The 22730-nt window shown below is 43.2% G+C and overlaps 2 protein-coding genes across 2 annotated transcripts in view; one reads left to right on the top strand and one right to left on the bottom strand.

The window, feature by feature from the left end:
• Positions 1 to 438, bottom strand: part of MIER1 (MIER1 transcriptional regulator) — a 40097-nt gene extending 39659 nt beyond the window's left edge. The window contains exon 1 of the mRNA XM_074598426.1: positions 162 to 438. The gene's annotated coding sequence lies outside the window, so the exon portion shown is untranslated. The remainder of the gene's footprint in view (positions 1 to 161) is intronic.
• On the top strand, positions 438 to 19854 carry DNAI4 (dynein axonemal intermediate chain 4). Its single transcript, XM_074598425.1, has 17 exons — positions 438 to 605; positions 1614 to 1776; positions 2627 to 2817; positions 4885 to 4994; positions 5218 to 5374; positions 6796 to 6935; positions 8114 to 8272; positions 8759 to 8953; positions 10226 to 10476; positions 11816 to 11902; positions 13626 to 13777; positions 14841 to 14998; positions 15198 to 15319; positions 16026 to 16124; positions 16757 to 16983; positions 17776 to 17929; positions 19699 to 19854. The coding sequence occupies exons 1-17, from the start codon at positions 571 to 573 to the stop codon at positions 19741 to 19743; spliced, it is 2445 nt and encodes an 814-aa protein (XP_074454526.1). The 5' UTR covers positions 438 to 570; the 3' UTR covers positions 19744 to 19854.
• Positions 19855 to 22730: the final 2876 nt, after the last annotated feature.

Below are 22730 nucleotides of genomic sequence, written 5' to 3'. Positions count from 1 at the left end.
GTTCTACACCCTCGGCAACGCTCCCCCTGGGGCGATGCTGGAAGGAAAGCACCCACGCATGCAACTTCGCTGACTGAAAAAAAACAAACCCAAAACCCTAAAATTCCCCCACCACCACAAAAAAAAAAAAAAAAAAAAAAAAAAAAAAAAAGGGCCCAGACCTGCCCCGATCCCCGCCACCGGGGCCCGAGTTTTACGGCGGGGCGGAGGGAGCTGCCGCCTCCCCGGGCCGCTCAGGACCTTTGTGCTTCGGTGACAAAGGGGGAGCGGGGGCTGCCGCGGCCCTGAGGGCAGGGGAGGAGCCCCGGGCTGGGCAGGGGGCGGGCGCCCCGGGGTAGCTGCAGGGCGAGGCGGGCGCTGGGCGGCCGGACCCCGCCGGGCGCGGAGAGGGGCCCGGGGACGGGGAGGCCGCGGCCCCGCGGTGAGGCGCGGGGGTCCCTCCTCAGGCGGGCGGGGGCCTATCGGCGGCGCCGTCCTTGCCAGCCAATCGCTGCGCCGCGTCTTGGGGCGCGCTGCCATGGTTACCGTGAGACGCCTCGCTCCCCCTCCTCGGCCCCCAGCGCTGCCGCCATGCAGGGCCCCGCCGGCGGCCGGCGGCCTCCCCCGTGAGTGGCCGGGGTCCCGGCAAGGGCTGCCCCGGCTCGGGGGCTGCCCCGCGGGTCTCCCTCAGGCGGGCAGGACGGGAGGGAGGCGCGGGGAGGGGTCCCGCCGGTGTGCCGGTCGGAGGGGTCACAGCATCTCTTGTCCTTTTATTGTCACATCCGTTCCCCTTTGAAAGCTTCGCCACTGAAAACCGAATAGCAGTAAAATGTCTTTTAGGCTTTCATTTTACAGAAGGCATTGCCCCCACCCCTGTCCATCTCACTCCCCCTCGTCACCGCTTAAGAATCACGGAATGGTCTGTGTTTGAAGCGACCTTAAAGGCCACCCAGGGGCACCCCCTGCCCTGGGCAGGGACACCTCCCACCAGCCCAGGTTGCTCCAAGCCCCGGCCAACCTGGCCTTGAACCCCTCCAGGGATGGGGCAGCCACAGCTTCTCTGGGCAACCTGGGCCAGGGGCTCACCGCCCTCACAGCCAACAATTTCTGCCTCACATCTCATCTCAGTCTCCCCTCTTGCAGTGTAAAACCCTTCCCCCTCGTCCCATGGCTCCCCTCCCTGCTCCAGAGTCCCTCCCCAGCTTTCCTGGAGCCCCTTTAGGGCCTGGCAGGGGCTGGAAGGTCTCCCCGGAGCCTTCTCTTCTCCAGGCTGAACCCCCTCAGCTCTCTCAGCCTGTCCTCCCAGCAGAGGGACTCCAGCCCTCCCAGCATCTCCGGGGCCTCCTCTGGCCCCCCTCCAACAGCTCCGTGTCCTTCTTGTGCTGAGGACTCCAGAGCTGGACAGAGTACTCCAGGTGGGGTCTCACGAGAGCAGAGCAGAAGGGTAGAGGTCTCAAAGAAAGCAAGCCTCCTTAGAAGCAGAACAGAGATTTCTGAAGGAATTACACTCTTTCAGGATTCTCATCCTGAATGGTTTAAATAACTCATTAAAGTTACGGGATAAGTAATATGGTGATTGTATTTGGTTGGTTGTATTTTGCTGATTGAAATAGAGCGTCTACGGCTGATTTCAGGGTAAGGCAAGGATCAAGAGGAAGTTCTGGTAGCCGAAGACGAGTGAGCATCCTAAGTGGCATCTCTGCAAACAGAGCAGCGAGTTACAGAAGCCAATCCACCACTTCTGATGGCAGAACTGTGGACAGGGGGTCCCTCGTGAGTAACAAGTACGCCATACGGGTGAGAAGCCATTTACACTATTCCTAAAAAGTTTTAAATGTGAGTTATTGCGGATGTTAAAACTTTTCAGAAAGGAAGTGGGAGAGGGAGGAGGAAAGAACAGGCATGTCTGAAGTTGAAGAGCTGTGGAGTAAGAAAATGATCCAAGAGCTTAATCCATTTTGAAATGAAGACTATTAGTATCCAAAAACAATCAGCAAGAATAAAAAAAACCCTAAATTAGAGTAACAGTTCTCCTCCTAATCTGAGAACTACTTGCTTTCAAATCTGGGTGAGATATGTTGACTGTAGCACCTGTATGTCTTTTAGGTAAAGAACAGAAGATTCTCGTAAAATAATCTGAGAGTTGTTTTAAAGACCTTACTGAATACCTTCTTACAATAAAGTATTTTGAGCAGTATAATAAAAAATTATGCATAATTGTTTCTCTCATTGCTTTTGCAGTACTGTTAATTTGCCATGAATAGTCACAGTCAATAAGCCACTCTTGGTAGTCATTATAGAATAAATAAGCCAGAAAAGACAACAAGGTTGACCAAGAAGTGTCTGATAGTGAGACAAATGTAGTTTTTCCAGACATTTTGCAGCCAAAGAAGTCCCAGGCAAAGGTGACAGCCTTCTCAAGGCTGAACCCTAAAAGGGAAAGCAGGAATGCAACCCGCCTCACCCCCGTCCTGGTGCGTATTGGGCATCATTTGCAGAGAGGGGTTACCTATCTGTTCTGTCAGGTTCCTGCCTGGATCAGGGTCTTCTTTTTCTTCCAGGTAAGATAAAATATTGCAAGTGTCATCACTGTCGCTTGTTTTGGGAATGCAGTGAAACTATTATAATTACTTAAATATTTCTTCAGGTTTTTGATGATGAAGGAAAGGATGTGACGCCCCATCCACTCTTCCATTCGGATCCAAAGGCTGTCGTACCCAGGCAGGGCAAGCTCTTAGCATCCAGTGCGCACTTTGGGGCCACAGGATCTGGGTTTCTCTCTTCTTTTTTCACGCATCGGACATCAGCAGAGAATGCTAGTTTAGGTTCCTTCTCAAGGTATGTCAATATACTGTGTCTTAAATCGTGTCTCACAGGGTTCCTACCCTGCAGCGGCCACACATCTGCTCTTCAGAGCTGGAGTAATTGTGCAGGGCTAATAATTATATTCTGTTATCAAAATAAAGAAACTTGCTGGTCATAGTCATCATTTAAAATCTGAGGAATAGTAACAAATAGTATTAACTGAATTTGTCAGTACTTGTGACTGAGTACGTCAGAACTACTGCTGAAATGCTGATAAATACAGGTGAACGCAGACTGCAGCACACACTGCTGTGATATTTCTAATTTTATTCTAATTCTCCTTCCTAAAACACACTTTTTAATGTAACGTGCCAGAATGAACCATTTTTAGAGATGGTGATGAGTAGCCCACAGTACAACAATGCATCCAAACTGCAGGTTGCGTAGCGGTTAGGCCCGCATACAAAGTTACGATGGAACCTCCACACAGATTTGTGCCAAAACACTGCCTTAAAGGCAGAGGAGGTGGTGTTCTGCTTGTCTGAGCAAGGCTGTACAGCTGAGAAGGCGCATTTGCAGCTTGTTAATATACTCCCTTTAGCTAGTTCAGATGCTTTCTGCCTTCCCCAAGCTTGTTTTCTTTTCAAAAACTGGAATACATCAATACCTGCTGAGCTGTGGGTATGGAAAAATGCTTGGGAAACAAAAGGCCTGGTTTCACTGAAAAGTTACAAATTTATTTTAAAGTATTTTGTCTGTTTTAATGATACTTACTAAGTATAGACAACCCTTTTTACCAACTTGACTCTTTCAGTTCAAGTATCAAAATACCATTAACATAATCCTTTCATTTAAACTAATTAAAGCAAGTTACCTCTGTGTGATTATGTGCATCCATCTCAAGAAATGTTCTTATACAAAAACTTTTGAGTTAAAACTGCTAAATCACGTGTTTCACTACTTATGAGTTTTCATTTACAAACCTTCGGTACAGGGGGAATAATCAAAGTCAATGGACTTGAGCCATTTTATCTTCGGTCTGACAAATTCAGTTAAGTCATGCAAAAGAAGGTAAATAAGTATTTGTGTTTAAAATGAAAAATAATGAACGACAGCAGATCAAATAGTGTGTGCACATTCAAATTGTATGGAGAGGAGATGTTATTTATTTACTCAAAGGCACTAAAAGACTAGTAAAGTCAGCACTGGAAAAAAATACAATAAAAACATTACTGTTTTCTTTAGAAAAGTTAATGCCATTGTGATTTCTGAGAAGAGATTTCTCTTTGAGAACTATCTTTTTGTCATGTTTCCTAGGCTGGCTACTATAAAGGATAATCTCAGAGGTAGGATATAACCAGGAGCAAATATACACACACAAGAGACTTATAAATACAAAATATCTCCTGAAAATTAAACACATCCTTTTTGGAGACAAGAGCTCTTCATTTAAAAGACAAAATTAAATTATTTAACTTTAGTTTTAAATACAAATCATATTAACTGTCTTTTTCAAATGCCTTTGGTATGTTTATATCTGCTCTCACTTAGCTTTTGAGGAAGAGAAAATCTGCCGACAAACCTCCCAACTGTATCTGAGTTTTACTTGTAGTTATCAATCACAGCTAACTCCTCTATGAGCATTACCTTTTTTTTTTTTTTAACAACCTAATCCCTTCAAATGAGTTTCTTGTGCATTTCAAAGACATTTCAGCAGATGCAAAGCACCAAAGGATCTAAACTCTGGTTGAGAACAGTGCTATCTGTGGGTATGCCTTATCACACAGTAGGTAGCCAACACTTTGCGTTATTATATGCTAAGAGTGAATCTGAGAGCTCAATAGCTTCTTTTCCATCAGCTATTTAATGCCTCGGGATATGCTGTCAGAGGAATTCTTCCTTTTTAAGTCTTTTTCAAACCATTTCATTATTTTCTTTCCTAAGCCTTTATGACTTCTTTTACAATGCAAGCATCACTGTATGTGCTCTTACAGTCTTCTGTGGTTTATCCTGATAACACCACCGCTATTTTTGTAGTGCTTTGCTAACCGACATCTGGACTCTCACATGCTATTTCTGCTTATTTCTTTGTTACCGAAGGACATATGGAAGCAGCAGCACTTCTATATCAAACACATCAACAACTGAGTCCATCCTAGATGAAACGGTAGAACCTGGCTCTCGACGAGACACAACTGTTAGCTTGTCTGGTAAAGAACATCCACTGTATAATTATAGATTTAAACTGTTCTTCGGAGCACTGTGATTTGCGAGACACTGAGTCAGTGGATGCGAGATGCCCAGCACTTCAAAGGAACTCAGTGCTTCACAAGTTTTGGCTCCTGATCATTACAATGCTTTTAGAATTAATTTGTCTTCTTTTAAATTTAGAGCAGAAAAGGTCTCGCTTGTTAACCTCAGATAATTTTACAGATGTGCAGGGGAGGCAAGAGGAGATAGAAGAACTACTGACAAAAGACGACTTAGACAGGAGCGTGGATATTTACCTCACAGAGACAGAAACTATCTGGATATTGGATATGCCATCTGTGGCGGTGTCAGTAGAATCAGAAGACGCTGGAAGAATTCAGTATGTATATTGGTAGTTGTGGACATGTGTGTAGTGTGCTCAGCACACCCAGTTTCTGCTGATCACAAAGTCCTGAACAGGCTGCTCACACACAGGTTCAGTGTTCTCACTACTACAATTTGCCATTTCACCTTCGTTTAAAGCCATATTGGGCTTGAGTCTCTCTTTTGACAAGATAGCCTAAATTCCTTACAGCTACATCCAGTTCATCAAATTCATACTCTCTTTTACTGATAAATTAAGGCAGATTAGCAAAAGCAGGGGACGGTGACAAGAGAACACACAGGGGCTGGTGTGTACATGAATTATACGATCTAATTTTAATGAAAACAGTAAGAAATTGCGAACCTCTGCATTGATTCTTGTCTGTAGCTTTACAGCTAATAATTTGTTAATAACAAAGATATAAACAAGCTAGGCAGGCCTTGGCTTCCTCCGAAGTTCTTCTTAGTGCTTCAAGCTAGAAGAAACCTCACCCCCCTGCACGTAACCTTGCCTGCTAAAATATTGTGTCTCCCCTTAGTTGCGTCTTGTGTTTCCACTTCAGAGTCTCCTCCCTGGACTACCATGAACTTTGGTAGGGAGTTAACCCAGAACACACAGTTTTTGGCTGATTCCCAGGAGCCGACTGGGACAGAGTGCAGCAAAGTTCTCTCCATGATGGATGTCAGACTTGTCACACAGCTTTTGTGGACGAAAGCCCCAAAGCCTAAGATACAGCGTACTGCAGCTGGCAAGTCAAACGACATAGATAAGTGAGTTTTTTCTGCTAGTATAGCCACCAAGTTCATGGTAGGACTCCAGCCCCCACTGTCTGTGAATCACGCTGGTGTGATTTTTGGGAAGAAGGAAGAGGAAGAGCATCCTGTGAATCAGACTTAGCTGGTGTACCCAGCACGTATTGCCAACTGTATAGGAACAGGCAGTGACTCTTCCTGAGCACAGCAACCTGTCGGTGGACTAAGATTGGGTATAATCTACGTCTGCTGCTGGAAGCAAAATCAAAATAATAGAAAAATTTTCACAATTCCCACTGATCATTCCTACAGAATCTGAGGGCTGGAGGAAATAGAAATGTACTGGTTTCATTTTTGTCTCTTGGATGCACTGCCTTTCACTCCCCGGTGATAAGAGCTCCATATTTCTGAATTCTACTAAAGTTCAAAGGTAGCTGGAGTAGGGATTTTTGCTGATGCCTACCTCTACAGGCCATTTCTGGTTTAGAACAACATCAGAAGGTCAGAAACAGCTGCTGAAAGACGGTAGGTAGAGCGAAATAAAATCCAGCAATCCAAAAAATCCTGAGCAGTAAATTTATGACATGGACCTCTCCTGTTCAACTTGTGGTTAAATACACTGAGAATTTGAATGCAAAAGTTTTTCAGAAAGTCAATACACACTTTTTTTTTTTTTTTTCCAAGAGAGCGGAATAGGATTTATGCTGACATTTGCAAAAATAGACCTGATAATGATCGCTTTGTAGAAAAAATGATGCAAACCATTAACGGAGCTGCAAAGAACAAGGAAGTGCAATGTGACCAAATCATCATGGAAGATAAAGGTAAACTCTCGGAGTGCCATAGAGGAAAGGGTATTTAATAAGAACGGGCTCTCGTTTACTACATTGTACCCTTGGCAGTTGGGTTTATTATTGCATTTAATTTACATATTAAATATTTATTTGGGAAAACTCTAGCATACAGCTAGATCATGGGATGTCAGAAGACTCCACACACACAGGTAGGATACTGAGGAAAGTTTTTTTCTTTCATCTCTAAGCATAAGAAGAGGTTTCCTCAACTTTCACTTCCAGAGCTTTAAGTTCCGACAGGCTACTGTGATTTGTGGTGGCCTTTTCTGCCCCTCCTAATACTTGAACCTTGGGACTGGTACTCTGTATCCACTGCAATAAAATAGTCATCAACTAGCTGAGAGCTGCGGTGTCCTGCCTGCCTCAGCACTTTGCAAGCAGATAGTGCTTCTTAGGAGGCAGAACATCACTTCGCTACGCTCTTGAAATACGAAAGCCCACAGTTCCCTTTTTTCCCCTGAAGTTTTCAGTGATGCTGGTTTCTGTTTCTATTTGCCATAAAGCAAAGAAGAGAACCTCTGTTAGGAGATTTAAAAACTTGGGGAAAGCAGAAAATCTCAGCAGTCACAAGCTAGATGCAATTTTACAAAATGTTAGCCTCAATGTTAAAAAAAAAAATAAAAATAGAGGAATATCTAGGTTTTAGAGGTGCGTGCCGAGCTTTGGGCATTTCTGTTGTGTAGGAGGCCAAAGAAAACTATGGGGAATGCTGTTCCAAACATTTTTCCTTTGTGTTCATTAGCGTATGTAAAATGAGTGAAAAAAAAATATGTCAAAAGGAGAAGTAAAATAGATATTAATCTGATTTGAAAACATATCTTCCCCTTTTTTGTATGCCTCGAGCATCAGCAGGGCTCATTCTGGCCCATGTTTGAAAAGCTGAGCACACAAGGCAAGGTTACGGAGCCTGGTTTCACTGGGAGCTGGCGCTGCTGAAGGGAAATCACACACCCAGGAGACCCCGATGCAGCCGCTGCAATCCAACACCAGCTGTTGCTACAGCCTTTTCCGACCTCGGCTTCAAAGCCCCTCTGCCAAAGAGCTAGGGGTGTTGTATAAAAAGTAAATCTTTGCTCAGCTGTACGTAGTGCTTTATAATAATGTACCAAAACAAGAGACCTGCGTAATACAGTGTAATCCATTTCTAGGGACGACGGTCACTTCCTGGGACTTGTACAATTCATTTAATGTATTGAAAATAAAACCTACATCAAAAGCAGAAGGTAGCGGAGCCACAGCTGGGAGAAGCAGCAAACCTCATACAACTAAAGAGCACGATCAGATTATGTCTGTCTCTTCTGACAGAGGTAACGTTTTTCCACGTTTGCATTTCTGCCATGTTTTCATCCTTCTAAACCGTGCATACCACTGTGTTGTGGGGTGAAAATGAAGAAACACTTGGCCCGCCTGTCTGGCACCTGAGATTTTCCTAAAGAATTGTGGACAGGTCTGCACTGAGACCTTTTCTGTACAATACCGTCATAAATGATCTTAAATAAAGATAAACAGTCAGTGACAAAGTCCACTGGTACTAACTTACTTAAGACAGTACAAGCAAAACACCAATTGTGAAAACCTCCAGAAGTATCTCATCATACTGAGTATTTGAGCAATAAAAGAAAATAAAATTAAAGCAATAAAAAATTAATAGTGAAAGTATTTTTTGATGATGATAGACTCTTCTATACTTTTTGCGGGTGAAAGAGGAGGAGATGACTTATCCCCTCAGCTTTTGTGTGCAAAGTATTATTATGTTAAAAGTGGTTTTTTTTCCCCATATTATCTGTTGTTAGGCAGCACATCTTCTTCTACAATGATTTCGGGAAGTTCTGTTCTTGCCAGAAACCATGAAGAGGAAGAATACCATTCAGAAGTTATATTAACATTGGAAAAATTTCAGCAGGATTTATTTTTCATGGAGAGGATTCTAATGGAGAATATTTTTCAACCCAAACTCGCAGCTTATCGGCAGTTTCCTGTCCTTATAGGTTTGTTTCTTATTGTTACCCTGGTCCCAGCATGAGGCTTTGCAAGCTTTTGGAAGTCATGGAGTTGTGTCCCTCACTGAATGTCTTTACAGACAACATGTCTATTTAAGAAATAGACAAAGCAAAGAGAGCTATGAGATGTCAACATGAACTTTGCAGATTTACACTCACTTTAACAGACATCCCTACCACTCGGTGGAAGAACTGAATAAATGAGTTCTGAGCTGGCTCATCTCCCCTTCACAACAAACTGAGATTTACTCAAAATAGGAGTCAAACTTGTTTCCTGACAGTTAAGATACAGATTAATTCTCCTCCCAACCATTTTTTGCATTGGAATGCCTTTTACAGTTATTATTTATTTATTTTATAAGGAGTCTGATGGTAAACAGAAGTTTTAGCCTGATAGATGTTCAGTGTCTAACATGAAGTACATTCATTGCAGCCTGTAAGAGGCATTACCTGGACCCAAGTGCTAAGGAATATTTTACCTTTAAAGGAGTTCCAAGTTAACGCAGGGATTTAAAAAAAAAAGGCAGATTCCCACTGTTTTTACTGTATTGTACATCTTCATGTCAGAGAGAGTTTCAGTTTCTGAGGGAATGAGCCTGTTACATTCTGTCACTCTTCAGGAGGTAGCTACAGCTGGAGCACAGTACTGGCCAGGAAGACTCTTGTTCTGACAATCTGGCAATTATTGTGTTACTTTTTTAACAGCGACCTGAGATCAATTTATGAGTTGCACATTACATAAAATAAAGGGGGTGAGTAAACAAAAAAATGCTTAGGAAATGCAGTCTAAACATATGCTCTACACTTCCGTTTCCCAGACAGTGAGCAACTTATTACAGCCTCATGTATCTTAGCTACGGCGGTACAGCATCAATGCTTAAGCGTGGCTCTTTAAAGTTTGGCACCTAACTTGAAAAAAAATCTCAGTTTAAACAAACTTTTAAATATGAGAGATTAGAAACATTCCTGGTGGGGGGTGGATATAAATTCATAACTTGTTGCTGAGTGGCTAAATCCACTCGTTAAACACCTGGAGCGTAACCGGCACACTACGGCCTGATCTGGCCATCTTTTATGTCCCATCAACATTTTAGCAATGCTTTTAGAAGTTAGGATGTCTTAATTCCTCAATCTCCATTTAATTTTTTTTTTTTCTGCAAAGTATTTCCTGAAAGGGCAAATTTTTCTTCTGATGTGAATGACTGGAGTTACATACGTGAAATGTTACGAGTTAGACTTTGCCATATTTGTGCATTTTAGATCCCGATGTTACATCAGACACTAGTCGTACAGTAGCAGCCGTGAAAGAAGCTAAAGAGAAAGAGCATGGGAAGGAAAAGAAGGATAAGGAAGAGCAGAAGGAAGCGTTCATTGACCCATCAATTCTGTCAGACGTAAATAAAATCCTAGAAGAAATTGTACCTCCCAGTTTGGAACGACTGTGGTCATACGCATGTGATTTAACCAATGGTCACAGCGTGAGCAGTATGGCTTGGAGCAAAGTAAACCCAGTGAGTTCACAAATCGCTGCTTCTAAGCTGTTTAAATAATGGTTTAAGCAATTGTTAGTGTAGAAAAACTCATGATTTTGATGTTCTTTGTTGTGAGAGATCTCAGAGAGAGGGATTCATCCCTACAGTCAGGTAGGTTGTCTTCACATGCCTCTCTGTCCTTCTGTACAAGAATACTGCTACATTATTCTACAGGTTGGACAGCTGCACTAGGCTTTTCTACGTATGGATCACAACAGCTTTAATTGGTCCAGAATAGGTCAATTTATCATGGGCGGTCACCTGAACAACGATGTTAAGATAATAGACTCGGTCTGTTATAGAATTGGAAGTTGAAATTTAAACCCCTACTACTAAACTTTACCATCATTGATATTGATGATAGTTTAGATACCATTTAGACAGCTTCTAACAGTAACCTCCCAAGAAAGAAGCATTCATCAAACTTTAAGGATAAGACGCACAATAACAGGCACAGAATCCCGAGCATCTGGCCCAAGTTTATTTCATTCAGCTTCAGCGGAGGTGAGAATGACTCAGACATCTCCACTTTCAGAGTAATGTAAGGCTCAGTTTTTCCAACAGAGCTCTCTTATGGCCACACAAAAATAATGAATGGAAGGAAGGTAAAAAGCAGGTGAGGATGAGAAACATAAAACCAGTAAGATTGCCCCAAGGGAAAAAACAAGGGAGAAAATGAAGACCATTTCATGTTAGTACACCAGATCCCAGATATTGTCAAGTTGGACGCATATATAGACTTCAGTTGTAGAATTACAGGGCAAACAAATACCTACTTTTAAATTCTTAGTTTCACAAACAAGTTGTTTTGTGTAGGAAGAAAAAAAAATAAAGGAGTTTAAAACTTAAAATTTTGCTGCTGTTTCTTACTTCTGCTTATGGAAAGGAATGAACAGAATTCATTGGACACCACTGTAGAGAGCTAAAAGCTAGGAGTTTGAGGTGGTCACTGAAGCTCCTTTTACAGCTAACATCGAGAGAGAAAAGCAGTATTATTACGTGTTCCATTAAATGCTGCACATTAAAATATGGTTATAGAAGAATGTATATTCATTTCTGGAAAGGGACATATTTTATTGATGGCCAGGGCAGGGAGACTGCAAACGCAACTGACAGTGACCATGAATGCACTTTTAGTTGAACCAGTGTCCAATATTCTAGAAATTCTGTTCTTGTGTGTTATTCTACTTGCGTATGACATAAGCATTATTTTTCCAGACTTTGCACTGAGAGTCACTGTTAACAGAAAGTTGCCTTTTAGAAATATACAACTGAACTTCAAGTTAACTGAGATATATCTCTTAATCTGCGCTTTTAGGATCTTCTAGCTGTTGGTTATGGAGCGTTTGATTTTAAAGAGCAGAAGAAAGGCTTGGCTTGCTGTTGGTCATTGAAGAACCCCATGGTAACAAACAGCCAGTTTGTTTTGTTTTTTTTTCCTTTAATGCATTTTTCTGCTATGCTATTTCTGCTTTATTTATTTCCCTCTTCCTATTTCAAAAAGCAAGCCCTAGCCAGTGAGGTTGAATTTGCTAGCCCAAACCAGGCACTTCTGGAGAATTGATTGCAACTCAGTACCTAGCAACGTGCTTAAATCTCGACCCCAAAAAAAATGCCTGTAGGAAGCAGTTTAGTTTCCGTGCCTGTCCGTCCTCTCAACTGACCCTTCCACCAGAGGTGCTGGCTGTACTGGTTGCTCGGTAACACGGATGCCTGTCACGGGAACTAAACTCTGCACACAGGCCACCAAGCAACTACCAGGTGGCTACAACTGTCAGGTAGTACCAGTCTACGCTGGGCAACTCAGCGATGCCCATCTCTGTATCCCATTTCCAATCCTGAGGGTGACCTACCCCAGACTCTAAGTCTGTTTCGTTATTACTGTGAGTAGACCCGGTTGCATAGAAATTATTTTTAGACTGGAAAAAAGTCTTGAGCACAGCAAATGTGAAAATAAATCCGTTTACCTTTTGTTTTTCAAAAATCTATGGACCATTCGTTCAATACTTCCAAACTCTGATTATAGAGAACACCAGTAATTTAAATTTAAGGATTATCCTTACCAACCCATTTTCTGTTGTACCATGAAATTTGTTTAGGATGAAGATCAAAAATAAAACGTATATAATTACAGATAATTATCTAATCTAATTTCTCATAATACTGTCAAAAAGACAGTAGACTTCATAGATGTAACATTTACATCTTTACACATCCATCTGAAAAGTGATCCTTTTTAAACTAGCCATTTCAAAAAAATCATCTTGGAAATCTCGGTTGCAAAGCGACACAGTAAAAATCACCTGATTGCTGTCAAATTACACAACCTTAGGGTTTTTTGTTCTACAAACTTCGCTTCCCCAAAATTGTGTATTAGACTAATTTAAATCATGCTGAGTCAAGTCTTTGACGCGTATTTATCATGTCAACAACAATCAAATACTCTTGCGGTTCCCTGATGTCACCATAGTCCTCAAGTCCCTAACAATCAGAAATAAGGTCTGGCATGCACGCTGAAATACAGTTCTTTGCAAACTCACTCTGCTGTTTCCCATTTGAAGAGCTCGGTGCAGTGACTTTAAGGATTTAATCATATAACAGAGCTGAATTAATTCTTTGGTAACACAGAGAAATGACACGAAAATAGGGGTTTACAGATTACCTGAAGTACGTTAGATGGCATTTTATCTTCAGCTAAGTTTCTGTAATTGGAAAGGTACTTCACATTACAAGACAGAAAACAACTGGAGAAATTCTCCAAAATGCTCAGTTTGTTTTAAAAAGAAAAATAACAAATCAAGCAAACAAAGCCCTCACACTGTACTCACAAAGCTGAATCCTAGCGAATTTGATTTTTAGGTATTTGGGTTGGAGTAGGCCCATCTAACTTATTTTACAGTGTTGTATTTCTGCATAGTCTTTATTTTTTTCTAATTTTATTAGTTGTAGCAAGAAAGAAACTGAACCATTTAGAATGTAATACCTAATTTTCTGTCTAGAGCTGGCCACTATGGTCATCAGCTTGTGAATTTCCCAGCAGAGCCTGGCAATTCAGTACCCAGTGTTGAGAAAACCAAGGCAAATTCAGAAACTAACTTAAAACGTTCTTGTATTTTTCTACTGATCAGTGGCCAGAGCGTATTTTCCGGTGCGAGCATGGCGTTACCGCTTTGGATTTCTCTATGGCAAGCCCCAGTCTTTTAGCAGTTGGAATGTACAACGGTTCTGTCGCAATCTATAATGTACGCAGTTGTAACGACGCTGCACTTTTGGACAGCAGGTAAGGCTATGATTTCCCATCTCCTCCCACCTTGGTCACGTCTTAGCAAATAAGAAATAAAAGAATATCCACAACTGAGAAGCTGAGGGAATAGTGCCAGTCACGATAAGTAAGGCTTGGGATAGCTCAGGGATGCTGCACAATAATTTCATTTCCAACTTTTGTCAGTATCTTCCAGTTTGGACTGGAAATGCCTACACAAACACTCAATACCCTCAAATACTAGAAGTTTCTGGAGCAAAATTGCAAACACAAAAAATTATGGTAATGCATAAATGCCTGGAAGGGGCTGGGGGGGCCAACCAGGCTTTTCCCATCCACCTCTTTACACGGATACAGCCGAATCCTCAGACACTGCTGTTCTCCCCCTGCACTGCCATCATTCTCTGTTCTTATTTCTGCCCATAAATGCTTACATTGCTTTAACACCACTGGTCCTTATTTGGGTTAAGAAACTCTCTGTGACGTTGCCGTGCACACAAAGGGAGTTGGAAAGGCGAAACAAATGAGTACTATGCTCTGACTTGTTAAGAAAATACAGCAAGTTACCATCACGTATCATTTTATACTCCATGTACTACCTACCTAGGATGATCTTCCCCCAAATAATAAATCCTCATGGGAGACTACTGGTAGCTTTTGGTGTTTTCTCACTGATTCCACTTGCCAAAAATGGAGAGAACATCAGAATAGGTGAGGGATAAGCAGAATTAAGAAGAAAATGAGAGGGGGGGTGATCAGGGAGACATTTGCAGCTCCCCAGGTCTAGGGTACTCTCCTCCAAGGTGCATATTGATTTCATGATTCAGGTATCAGCGAAAGGTGTGTTAGCACATAAACAGTGCCCTGAAACTAAATATCCAGCATGTTTGATAAAAGAAAAATTTTCCTGAAGAAAACAGCCAATATTCAGATTATCTTTTTTTAAAAAAAAAAGAAAAGCTAAACAACATTTCTGTTGTAAGACTTGACGTTCATTACAAAGTGAAAGGCTAATTATTTTTCAAATATATTGCCTTGCCTTCGTTCATATGTGATTTATCATGTGCATCTTTTGTTCCAGTGAATCTTCAAATAAACATACAGGTCCTGTATGGCAACTGAGGTGGGTGGAACAGGACAGAAGTGCAACGGGAGACAGCAAAACAGAGAGATTAATCTGTATCTCAGCAGATGGCCGAATAACTGAGTGGCTCATACACAAAAGACTAGATTGCACTGGTAAGCATTTTCCCCTGCAGCTTTTCTGCAGAGGGATAATACCTGAAATTTCAATTGCTTCATTTTATTTCAGGTGACATTCTTTACACCAGTTATCATAGACAAAACATTTAAGAGCTGTTGAGCATTCCAAAGAAGCACGACTTATTCATAGCACTGTCACATACCCGTTTGACAAAAACTCTTGCCATTTGCACAGATCTGATGAAAATAAAACGAACAGAAAGCAAGAAGAAAAAATTACCGGATGAGAAAGAAAGGAAAAGTGAAGCTCTGATATCTCAACAGGCAGCTGGAATGTGCTTTGACTTCCATCCAAAGGTAGGCTCAGGAAGTCCATCCTGGCTAAAGTATTATCCAGGAGAACTGTGCAACAGGGGTGAGGTCCTCAGCTGGAGCTACTTTAATATGCACCAGCCTGGGACTTGGCACTGGTATTTAAAACATATTTAATTCTGAAACAAATTGCTTCTTAGCTAATAAGTTTTACCCAGAATGGATGAGACGGTAAACCAAACAAGTAATCCCTGTACGTGAACAACTCCATCATTTCAGCCGTGTTACTCACGTTTGCTTTGGGCCAGATCCTAGGGTAGCTCTCCTCTGTGTGTTGGTCAACTTGGCGAGAATTTGACTGTTCAAACTCTCCCGAGTCTAGGACTTCGATGGCTGTGCTTCTCCTCTTTATCCAGCTGAGTATTTTGCCCTCAGAGCATTTGAAGAATTCATGTGTTTGCCCATGTGGATCACAGAAAGTCTGAGATTTTTAGAAGTCAAAAATCACAGCATACTTTCTGCATAGATGCAGAACACACATAGCGAATCTGATACTTTCCGGCACCGCTGTATCTACTGCACGTGCTCCTCTGCAGCACACACACAAGCAGCCCAACACACACCAGCCTGGCAACTCCACCCCAGCTCTTCAGAGCACTGTCACTGCCAAACTCATCCAGTCCTTTATAGAGTTTTGGGTGAGTGATAAATAGGTTAAATCCAACTTAAGCTACTTTTACTTTTCTTTCAGGATACTAATTTTTACCTTGCTGGAACAGAAGAGGGTCATATCCACAAGTGTTCTTGTTCATCCAGGGAGCAGTTTCTAAAGACATACAGAGGCCATAAGGTGAGGGATACATACAAAGAGTAACGACAGCAGAAACTGTTCAATTAAGTTCACAAATGCAATAGTTTCCTTGCTTATATTTACTAAACCAAACATCTGCAACAAAAGAAACCTATTTTCTTGTATTAGGAATGAACGCCCACAGTTAAAGCATCACAGTCTTACAGGATTACTTTCTACACTATTTTTTAAAGTAATTTATTAAAACTTGTCCCATAAACTGTTTTAAAGTTTAAGTTCTGACTTTATTTTAAGAAAACAATCGGTAATCTGATTGTCCTGCAAACCACAATTAAGCAGTCTTCCCTCTGAAAGATGGCAGAACTTCAACAACACCTCTTTTTTCTAAAATCTCTGCTTCATCCAAGAAGCTGCCCTTTCAGCACCAGCTTCTCCTAACAACTGGTGAAGGGGCAGAAGCAGCTGAATGCTTTTTATTCCAAAGATCTCTCCTGCCTTGTCACACCTGCTGCATCCTAATTTCCTATGGGTGCACACAACACAATGCTGGGTTTGCTATTAAGGTCAGAGGACAGGGATTTCCATGAAAGGTCACTATTAAAAACCACCCTGTGAGGCTACAGCTCTAGAATAACACAAAGTTCTTCTTTGTTTCTTCCCAAACGCCAAAGGGTCCTGTCTACAAAGTCGCTTGGAATCCCTTCAGCACTGACATGTTCCTAAGCTGCTCTGCGGACTGGAGCATTATTTTATGGCACCAGGATTCACAGACGCCCCTGTTAACTTTCAGTTCCACCACTGCTGTTGTTCATGACGTTATGTGGTCTCCAAAATCAGCCTTCGTATTTGCCGCAGCAAAAGAAAGCAGAGTCGAAATTTGGGATCTTAGTGTCAGCATGTAAGTAATCACTTTTCTCAAAGAAGATTCTGAAACTTAATGGCACAAAGGCTACACGTTATTGCCTAATCAGTATTGTTATCAGATCATGACAGCTGCATGGCGTTTGCTTGCTGAGTTATTGAAAGCATTGCATTTTGCAATACTCATTTTGTAAAAGCAGACGGTAGTTACCAGAGAATTGGGATTATAAGAGAAGGAGCTGGATGCCTCATGGAACTGATAAAGGGTAAAAGTGCTTTTTTGCTGCAGAAGTCATAGATTCTACCACTCCTATAGTTAAAAGTGAAAAATAACAAAACTGAGCTACTTTGGACCTTTTCTAAAACTAAGATGGTCAGAAGTTCAGATACGTCTCACTTTTTCCCACTACTGTAAAACAGGTTCACATCTCATGTGCAGCTTCGTTAATCTGTGGCCTTCTACTGCTGGTCTGCACTTTCTGGTGTTAATGACAGCATGAAGCCAGCGGTGGAGTAGGAGGCCTGCCAAATCTTGCAGTAGCAAAAAGCAAATTATTCATATAATAAAAATACTAACACCCCCCACGCCCACCCCCCATATTAGGCAATAGGACAGATTTTAGGCAATTCAGTTAATAGCAACTTGGATTTTTCTTCTGGTTGAGACCAAACAAAACAGTGCCTCGCTTCTTAGTTTTTGAGTTAATCTAGACCATAGTAAGTAAAACACACAACATCTATCAGGCCTGCATTACTGCTAGACTTTACACTCCAGGCAAGTGCCGTTTTCCCTTTGTCATCATTAATATTTGCCTTTGCTCGGTTGCAGCTTGGACCCCGTGATCTCTTACTTTGCCAGCCCAAGAGAGAAATTCACATCTGTACTCTTTGCTACGAACACCGACTGCCTCCTGGTAGGAGACAGCAACGGAGAAGTCGGTGTGTTTGAGCTGCAGAACCTGGCTGCTCTCAACAGTAATAAGGTACAACTCACTAGGAAAAGGTGGTGGACCTTAGAGGTTCACCTCAAGGTGCACTCTTGTCTGGTACTTCGTTCCTCAGAAAGGGCTTTCTGTTAAAGATCTAGCTAATAAATATTGAAATAGGTGTAATCAGATAGAATCTGATAACCAGATTAAAACCTGAGGAGGTTTCTGCTCTTCTGCATGCCATACCACTAGAAACCTCAGGAATAGGTTAAGTTAACAGGTAAGAAACTTGAGGTTTCACTTGATCACAAATCCAGCAGTTCCTCACAGGTGGATGGCAAGGGCAGGAAAGCAGAGCCTCCTCTAAATGCAGTCTGTAGGTGACCGCGTTTGGCAGAGTGCCCTCACCTGCTGACAATGCAGGAAGGACGTGCCCTCTCCTGGCCACCACCAAGGTAGTCTCACTTTGTTGGTGTCAGCAAACCCGTTAGCCCTCTGTCTCTGCATTGCCTTCACTCCTTTAGAAGCCACTCCTTATCCCAGTGAGGGCTTTTCTGTCCTAGATGAGATGGGAGAATTTGACTAGGTTCGTTTCCAATCGTACCATTGCACGGATTTTGTGTCAGCAGCAGCGTCAAAGCTGAGTGGTGTCAACTGTGAATCCCGTCTCTTCACTTTTGCATAAATCGGTGCCGATTTATACCAAAGCCCCTCCTCGTCTGCTCCATGGTACAAAATCCTGATGCCACCCTGGGTGCTCCAGCCCCAGGTGATCCCTCCTCCGGGCAGCCTGATACTGAACTGAACTGCTCCCTTCGTCCTTTCAGCTTTGAGCAAGTGCCTTTGGCTTACTGGACTCGGGTTCCCAGTTTGTAAAGTGGGACTGGTACTTTTTAAAATCCCTTCTGAGTTACATGGTGCAAAACATTAAACTTAAGTTGGAGAGAACGAAAATGCTGATGTTAACCTAACCTTCATTCTTAGGGTATGAAGGATTAATAATTCACAATTGTCAGCACTGCATTTAGAAATTCTGGTAATTACCAGCTCTATTTGCTAAGTTCTGTAAACCACAGAGCAAAAAAGAGGTTTCCTTAAAAACTAAAGGTGAGGCCATTGTTGTCAAACTTAGAAAATAAATTATTGGGTTTTTTTTTTCCTACAAATTATCACGAAGCAGCCCAAGTCCTCTGAGCAAAGAAGCTCGTCAGTTAATAAGAGTATAGGGACAATGTTCTGGGTATGTCACCAGAACAGAACTAAAAATATCAGTGCTTAATTTCACAGGCTTTGGGCATGTGGTGTAACTGGTCACTGAGTCACCGAGCCTCATTAGCCAGAGGGAGCCACACTTGCCAGCACCACCCATTTCTTTCACTCCCCTTTCTGCTAACACCAGGCTTGGGTGTGTGCCAGGCTCAGCACGACAGGGTCCGTGCTACAACTAACGCTAAAGGGAGATACCTGCTTCAGGGGCAGTCACATCTAAGCGCAGCTACCATACGTGCATCATCTTGAAAATTAATTGCCTTTATAAACAAGATACATGTTTGTATGCTGCTAAGTCTGATGCTACAAATACAATCCAAACAGGCCTGCCAAACAGTGCTATTTTCAAGGAGCGCTGTTAGAGGCAAGCATAGCATTAGCAGAATTCCAAAGACGAATTAGGTGACAGAACACGAACTACTTTAGCCTGCTTTCTGGAGGCTCACTGCACAACCAATTCTGTTCTTGGTTCATAAACAGGAATTTTGGATCACTGCATGTCTTGTACTGCAATTACACTGTCATACAGCTCTTTTTTCCCTCTTGTTTTACAGGTTGATACCTTACATGACGTAATTGGTCCTGCTGTAGCGATTTAACAGTAGCTAAACGATACCACTTCTCAGTTGGTAAATAGCAAGAAAGACATATTGTAGTATTAACACAAACTGTTTATTCTTTTCCAATCATTAAATTTCTCTTTGAAACCATACTGGTTAGAAACTTCTTTCAAATGCTCTAAATTTTCCCCTGGAAGCCCCCCTCATTAGACAAACAGCATTAATACACAGACGGCCTTCCCTCTAATACAGATAAGGTAACAGAAAGGTCTCGGTCATCTTTCCTCCTTGTGTTTTTTCTCCTTGGTTTTTCCCTCCAAGGTCTTTTCTCCTTGGGTTACTCAAAAGGAAAAATGCCAAAAATCACCTCCTGTACAGGACACTCCATGATAAAGCCCAAAGTCCTCACCAGATGTAGTCTGTATCTTCCCTGTGAAATCACCCAGTAAAAGCGCAGACTTTTCATCAGAGACACCTCGTCTGCCATCCCATGAACCACCACTGAGGGTGAAAGCTGAGCTTTGAGTGGCATCGGGTGCTCCTGCGAGCTGCAGATCATCCCACACCAGGCAAAAGCAGAGACCAACTTTTCAAGCCCTGACAAATAAGGATCATGTAAAATCACCCTTTAAATTCCCCCAGTCCCACACTGACACTTCCCTGAAGGCTCCTCCCACGGGGGAACAGCGTGCTCCTGGAGCAAGGGTTGACTTTGGCAGCTCTGGAAGTGGTGAGCCCCTGGCCCAGGTTGCCCAGAGAAGCTGTGGCTGCCCCATCCCTGGAGGGGTTCAAGGCCAGGTTGGCCGGGGCTTGGAGCAACCTGGGCTGGTGGGAGGTGTCCCTGCCCAGGGCAGGGGGTGCCACTGGGTGGCCTTTAAGGTCCCTTCCAACCCAAACCATGCTGTGATCTATGATCTGTGTTTTCTGAGATCTCACCACTTCCCCTCACCCAGCCCAGCAGCCGGAGAGCCGAGACCTGCTGGGAAGACTTGCTCGGGCCCGCCTTGCTGGCTGGAAGCAGGCAGCGTTTGCCTGTCTAGGCTGTCTTTTTTGGGGACAGATCGGAAGAAAGAGAAACAAGCACCCAGCGAGCCACCAGCTGGACCGTGGAGTCAGAGGATTTTCAGAGACTGCTCACAGAAAATATGGAGCATTTCTACAAGTGAGTAATTAGGAGTGAGATCCAGGCTACAGCCTGGCAGCAAAGCGCCCTGCCTACCAGCTGACGGAGGCAGGAGCTGCCTGCTCTCAACAGCATTCTGTAGCCAGACATCTCTTTTATAGATTCAGAACGTTCAGATTCTCTCATTAGCCTGACAATAAACGTCCGGCATTTAAACACATCACTGAAGTTAAAGATCATTTGCGATGCATTAACATCCACTTCCTTCTGCACATTTTACAGTGCCCAGCCAAGCTTACCCTTGACATAAAATTAATCGTCGTGCATTTCAAAGAAAGACACCCATTAAGGTGAATCATGTGTTAATCATTATTACAAATCTGAACAAAATACACCATATATTTTCCATCGGTGGTCATGACTGTTTACTTACTGATGCTACTGGTAAAAACGAGCTTTCTGTCAAGGCTGTAACACCTCGTAATTCACCCTGCACGTTACTGTAAACTAATGCACTGTAACATTATGGTGCTGGAAAACACTTCCGGTGCTAGGAAGTGCTAAAGATCTCCGAAGTTCCTTATGTATTTTGTTCGTAAATATGGGATTTCTGACCTCGTAATTCACAAATTGTCTCCTTAAGGCATTTTATTGCAAGAATTTTTTATAGAAGCTTACAACAGCTGCAGCCAACACCACCCATGTCACCGTAACCAACCTGCTAACCCCTGCTCCCAGGGCACAGAACACTGCTCCGTGCTGCTTTAGTGAACCCACTTTTCTCTTTCAGATATTACCAGAATGAAAAGGATGGTCAGGACACCGATCTGTAGCTATTCTGTGCTTCGGTTAGAGCCTCTCCCTCTCTTTTCTGTGCCTTTTTGGACAAGGGCCGCATCTACAGGCCTTGCTGCAGAGACTGGTGAGCTGTGCAGCTGCAGCAGAGCTACTTCCCTGCATCCAGGTACCTGCCGGGCAAATCACAGAATGGTTTGGGTCTGTGTTTGAAAGGACCTTAAAGGCCACCCAGTGGCACCCCCTGCCCTGGGCAGGGACACCTCCCACCAGCCCAGGTTGCTCCAAGCCCCGTCCAACCTGGCCTTGAACCCCTCCAGGGATGGGGCAGCCACAGCTTCTCTGGGCAACCTGGGCCAGGGGCTCACCGCCCTCACAGCCAACAATTTCTGCCTCACATCTCATCTCAGTCTCCCCTCTTGCAGTGTAAAACCCTTCCCCCTCGTCCTACATGGCTCCCCTCCCTGCTCCAGAGTCCCTCCCCAGCTTTCCTGGAGCCCCTTTAGGGCCTGGAAGGGGCTGGAAGTTCTCCCCGGAGCCTTCTCCAGGCTGAATCCCCCCAACTCTTTCAGCCTGCCTTCATAGGACACAAGCTGTCAAACAACTCCACCGCTCTGCACAGTTCATTACAGCCAGTGCACTGTGCTCAAATGCTCTGCATGCACCAGGACCGCATCCGATCACACAGCACGCCAGGAATCGTAACAAGACACGTGCAGCCTACATTTACCACAATAACCCTCAGTACATGATTTTGTCACCAGTAACTGCCCGGTACTGGGAGATTCCTCTGAAGCATCCGCAGTTGCCGGCTGGACAAGAGGATGCCTGCCAAGAGAACAGGGCAGGGGTAACAAAGAGGTTCGCAACTGCAGACGTCACTGGAAGTTGGTAACTCCCTTTTAGTTTGGGATCACTAACAGAAGACCCGGTGTTGCTTACACTGTGGTAACAGGCACAGCTGGGCAACAGGCTGCGTGGGAAACACACCGAGACAGAACCCATTATCTACAAATCATGTAATAAACACCCTTTCATTTTTTCAGAACATACACATTAATGGTATTGACCTAAGCCTGTACCCTATAAATATGTTATACTACATGTG

Source organism: Larus michahellis, chromosome 8, assembly GCF_964199755.1.
Source record: "Larus michahellis chromosome 8, bLarMic1.1, whole genome shotgun sequence".
In the NCBI taxonomy this organism is placed as follows: domain Eukaryota; kingdom Metazoa; phylum Chordata; class Aves; order Charadriiformes; family Laridae; genus Larus; species Larus michahellis.
This window is presented reverse-complemented; position numbering and strand designations above follow the sequence as displayed.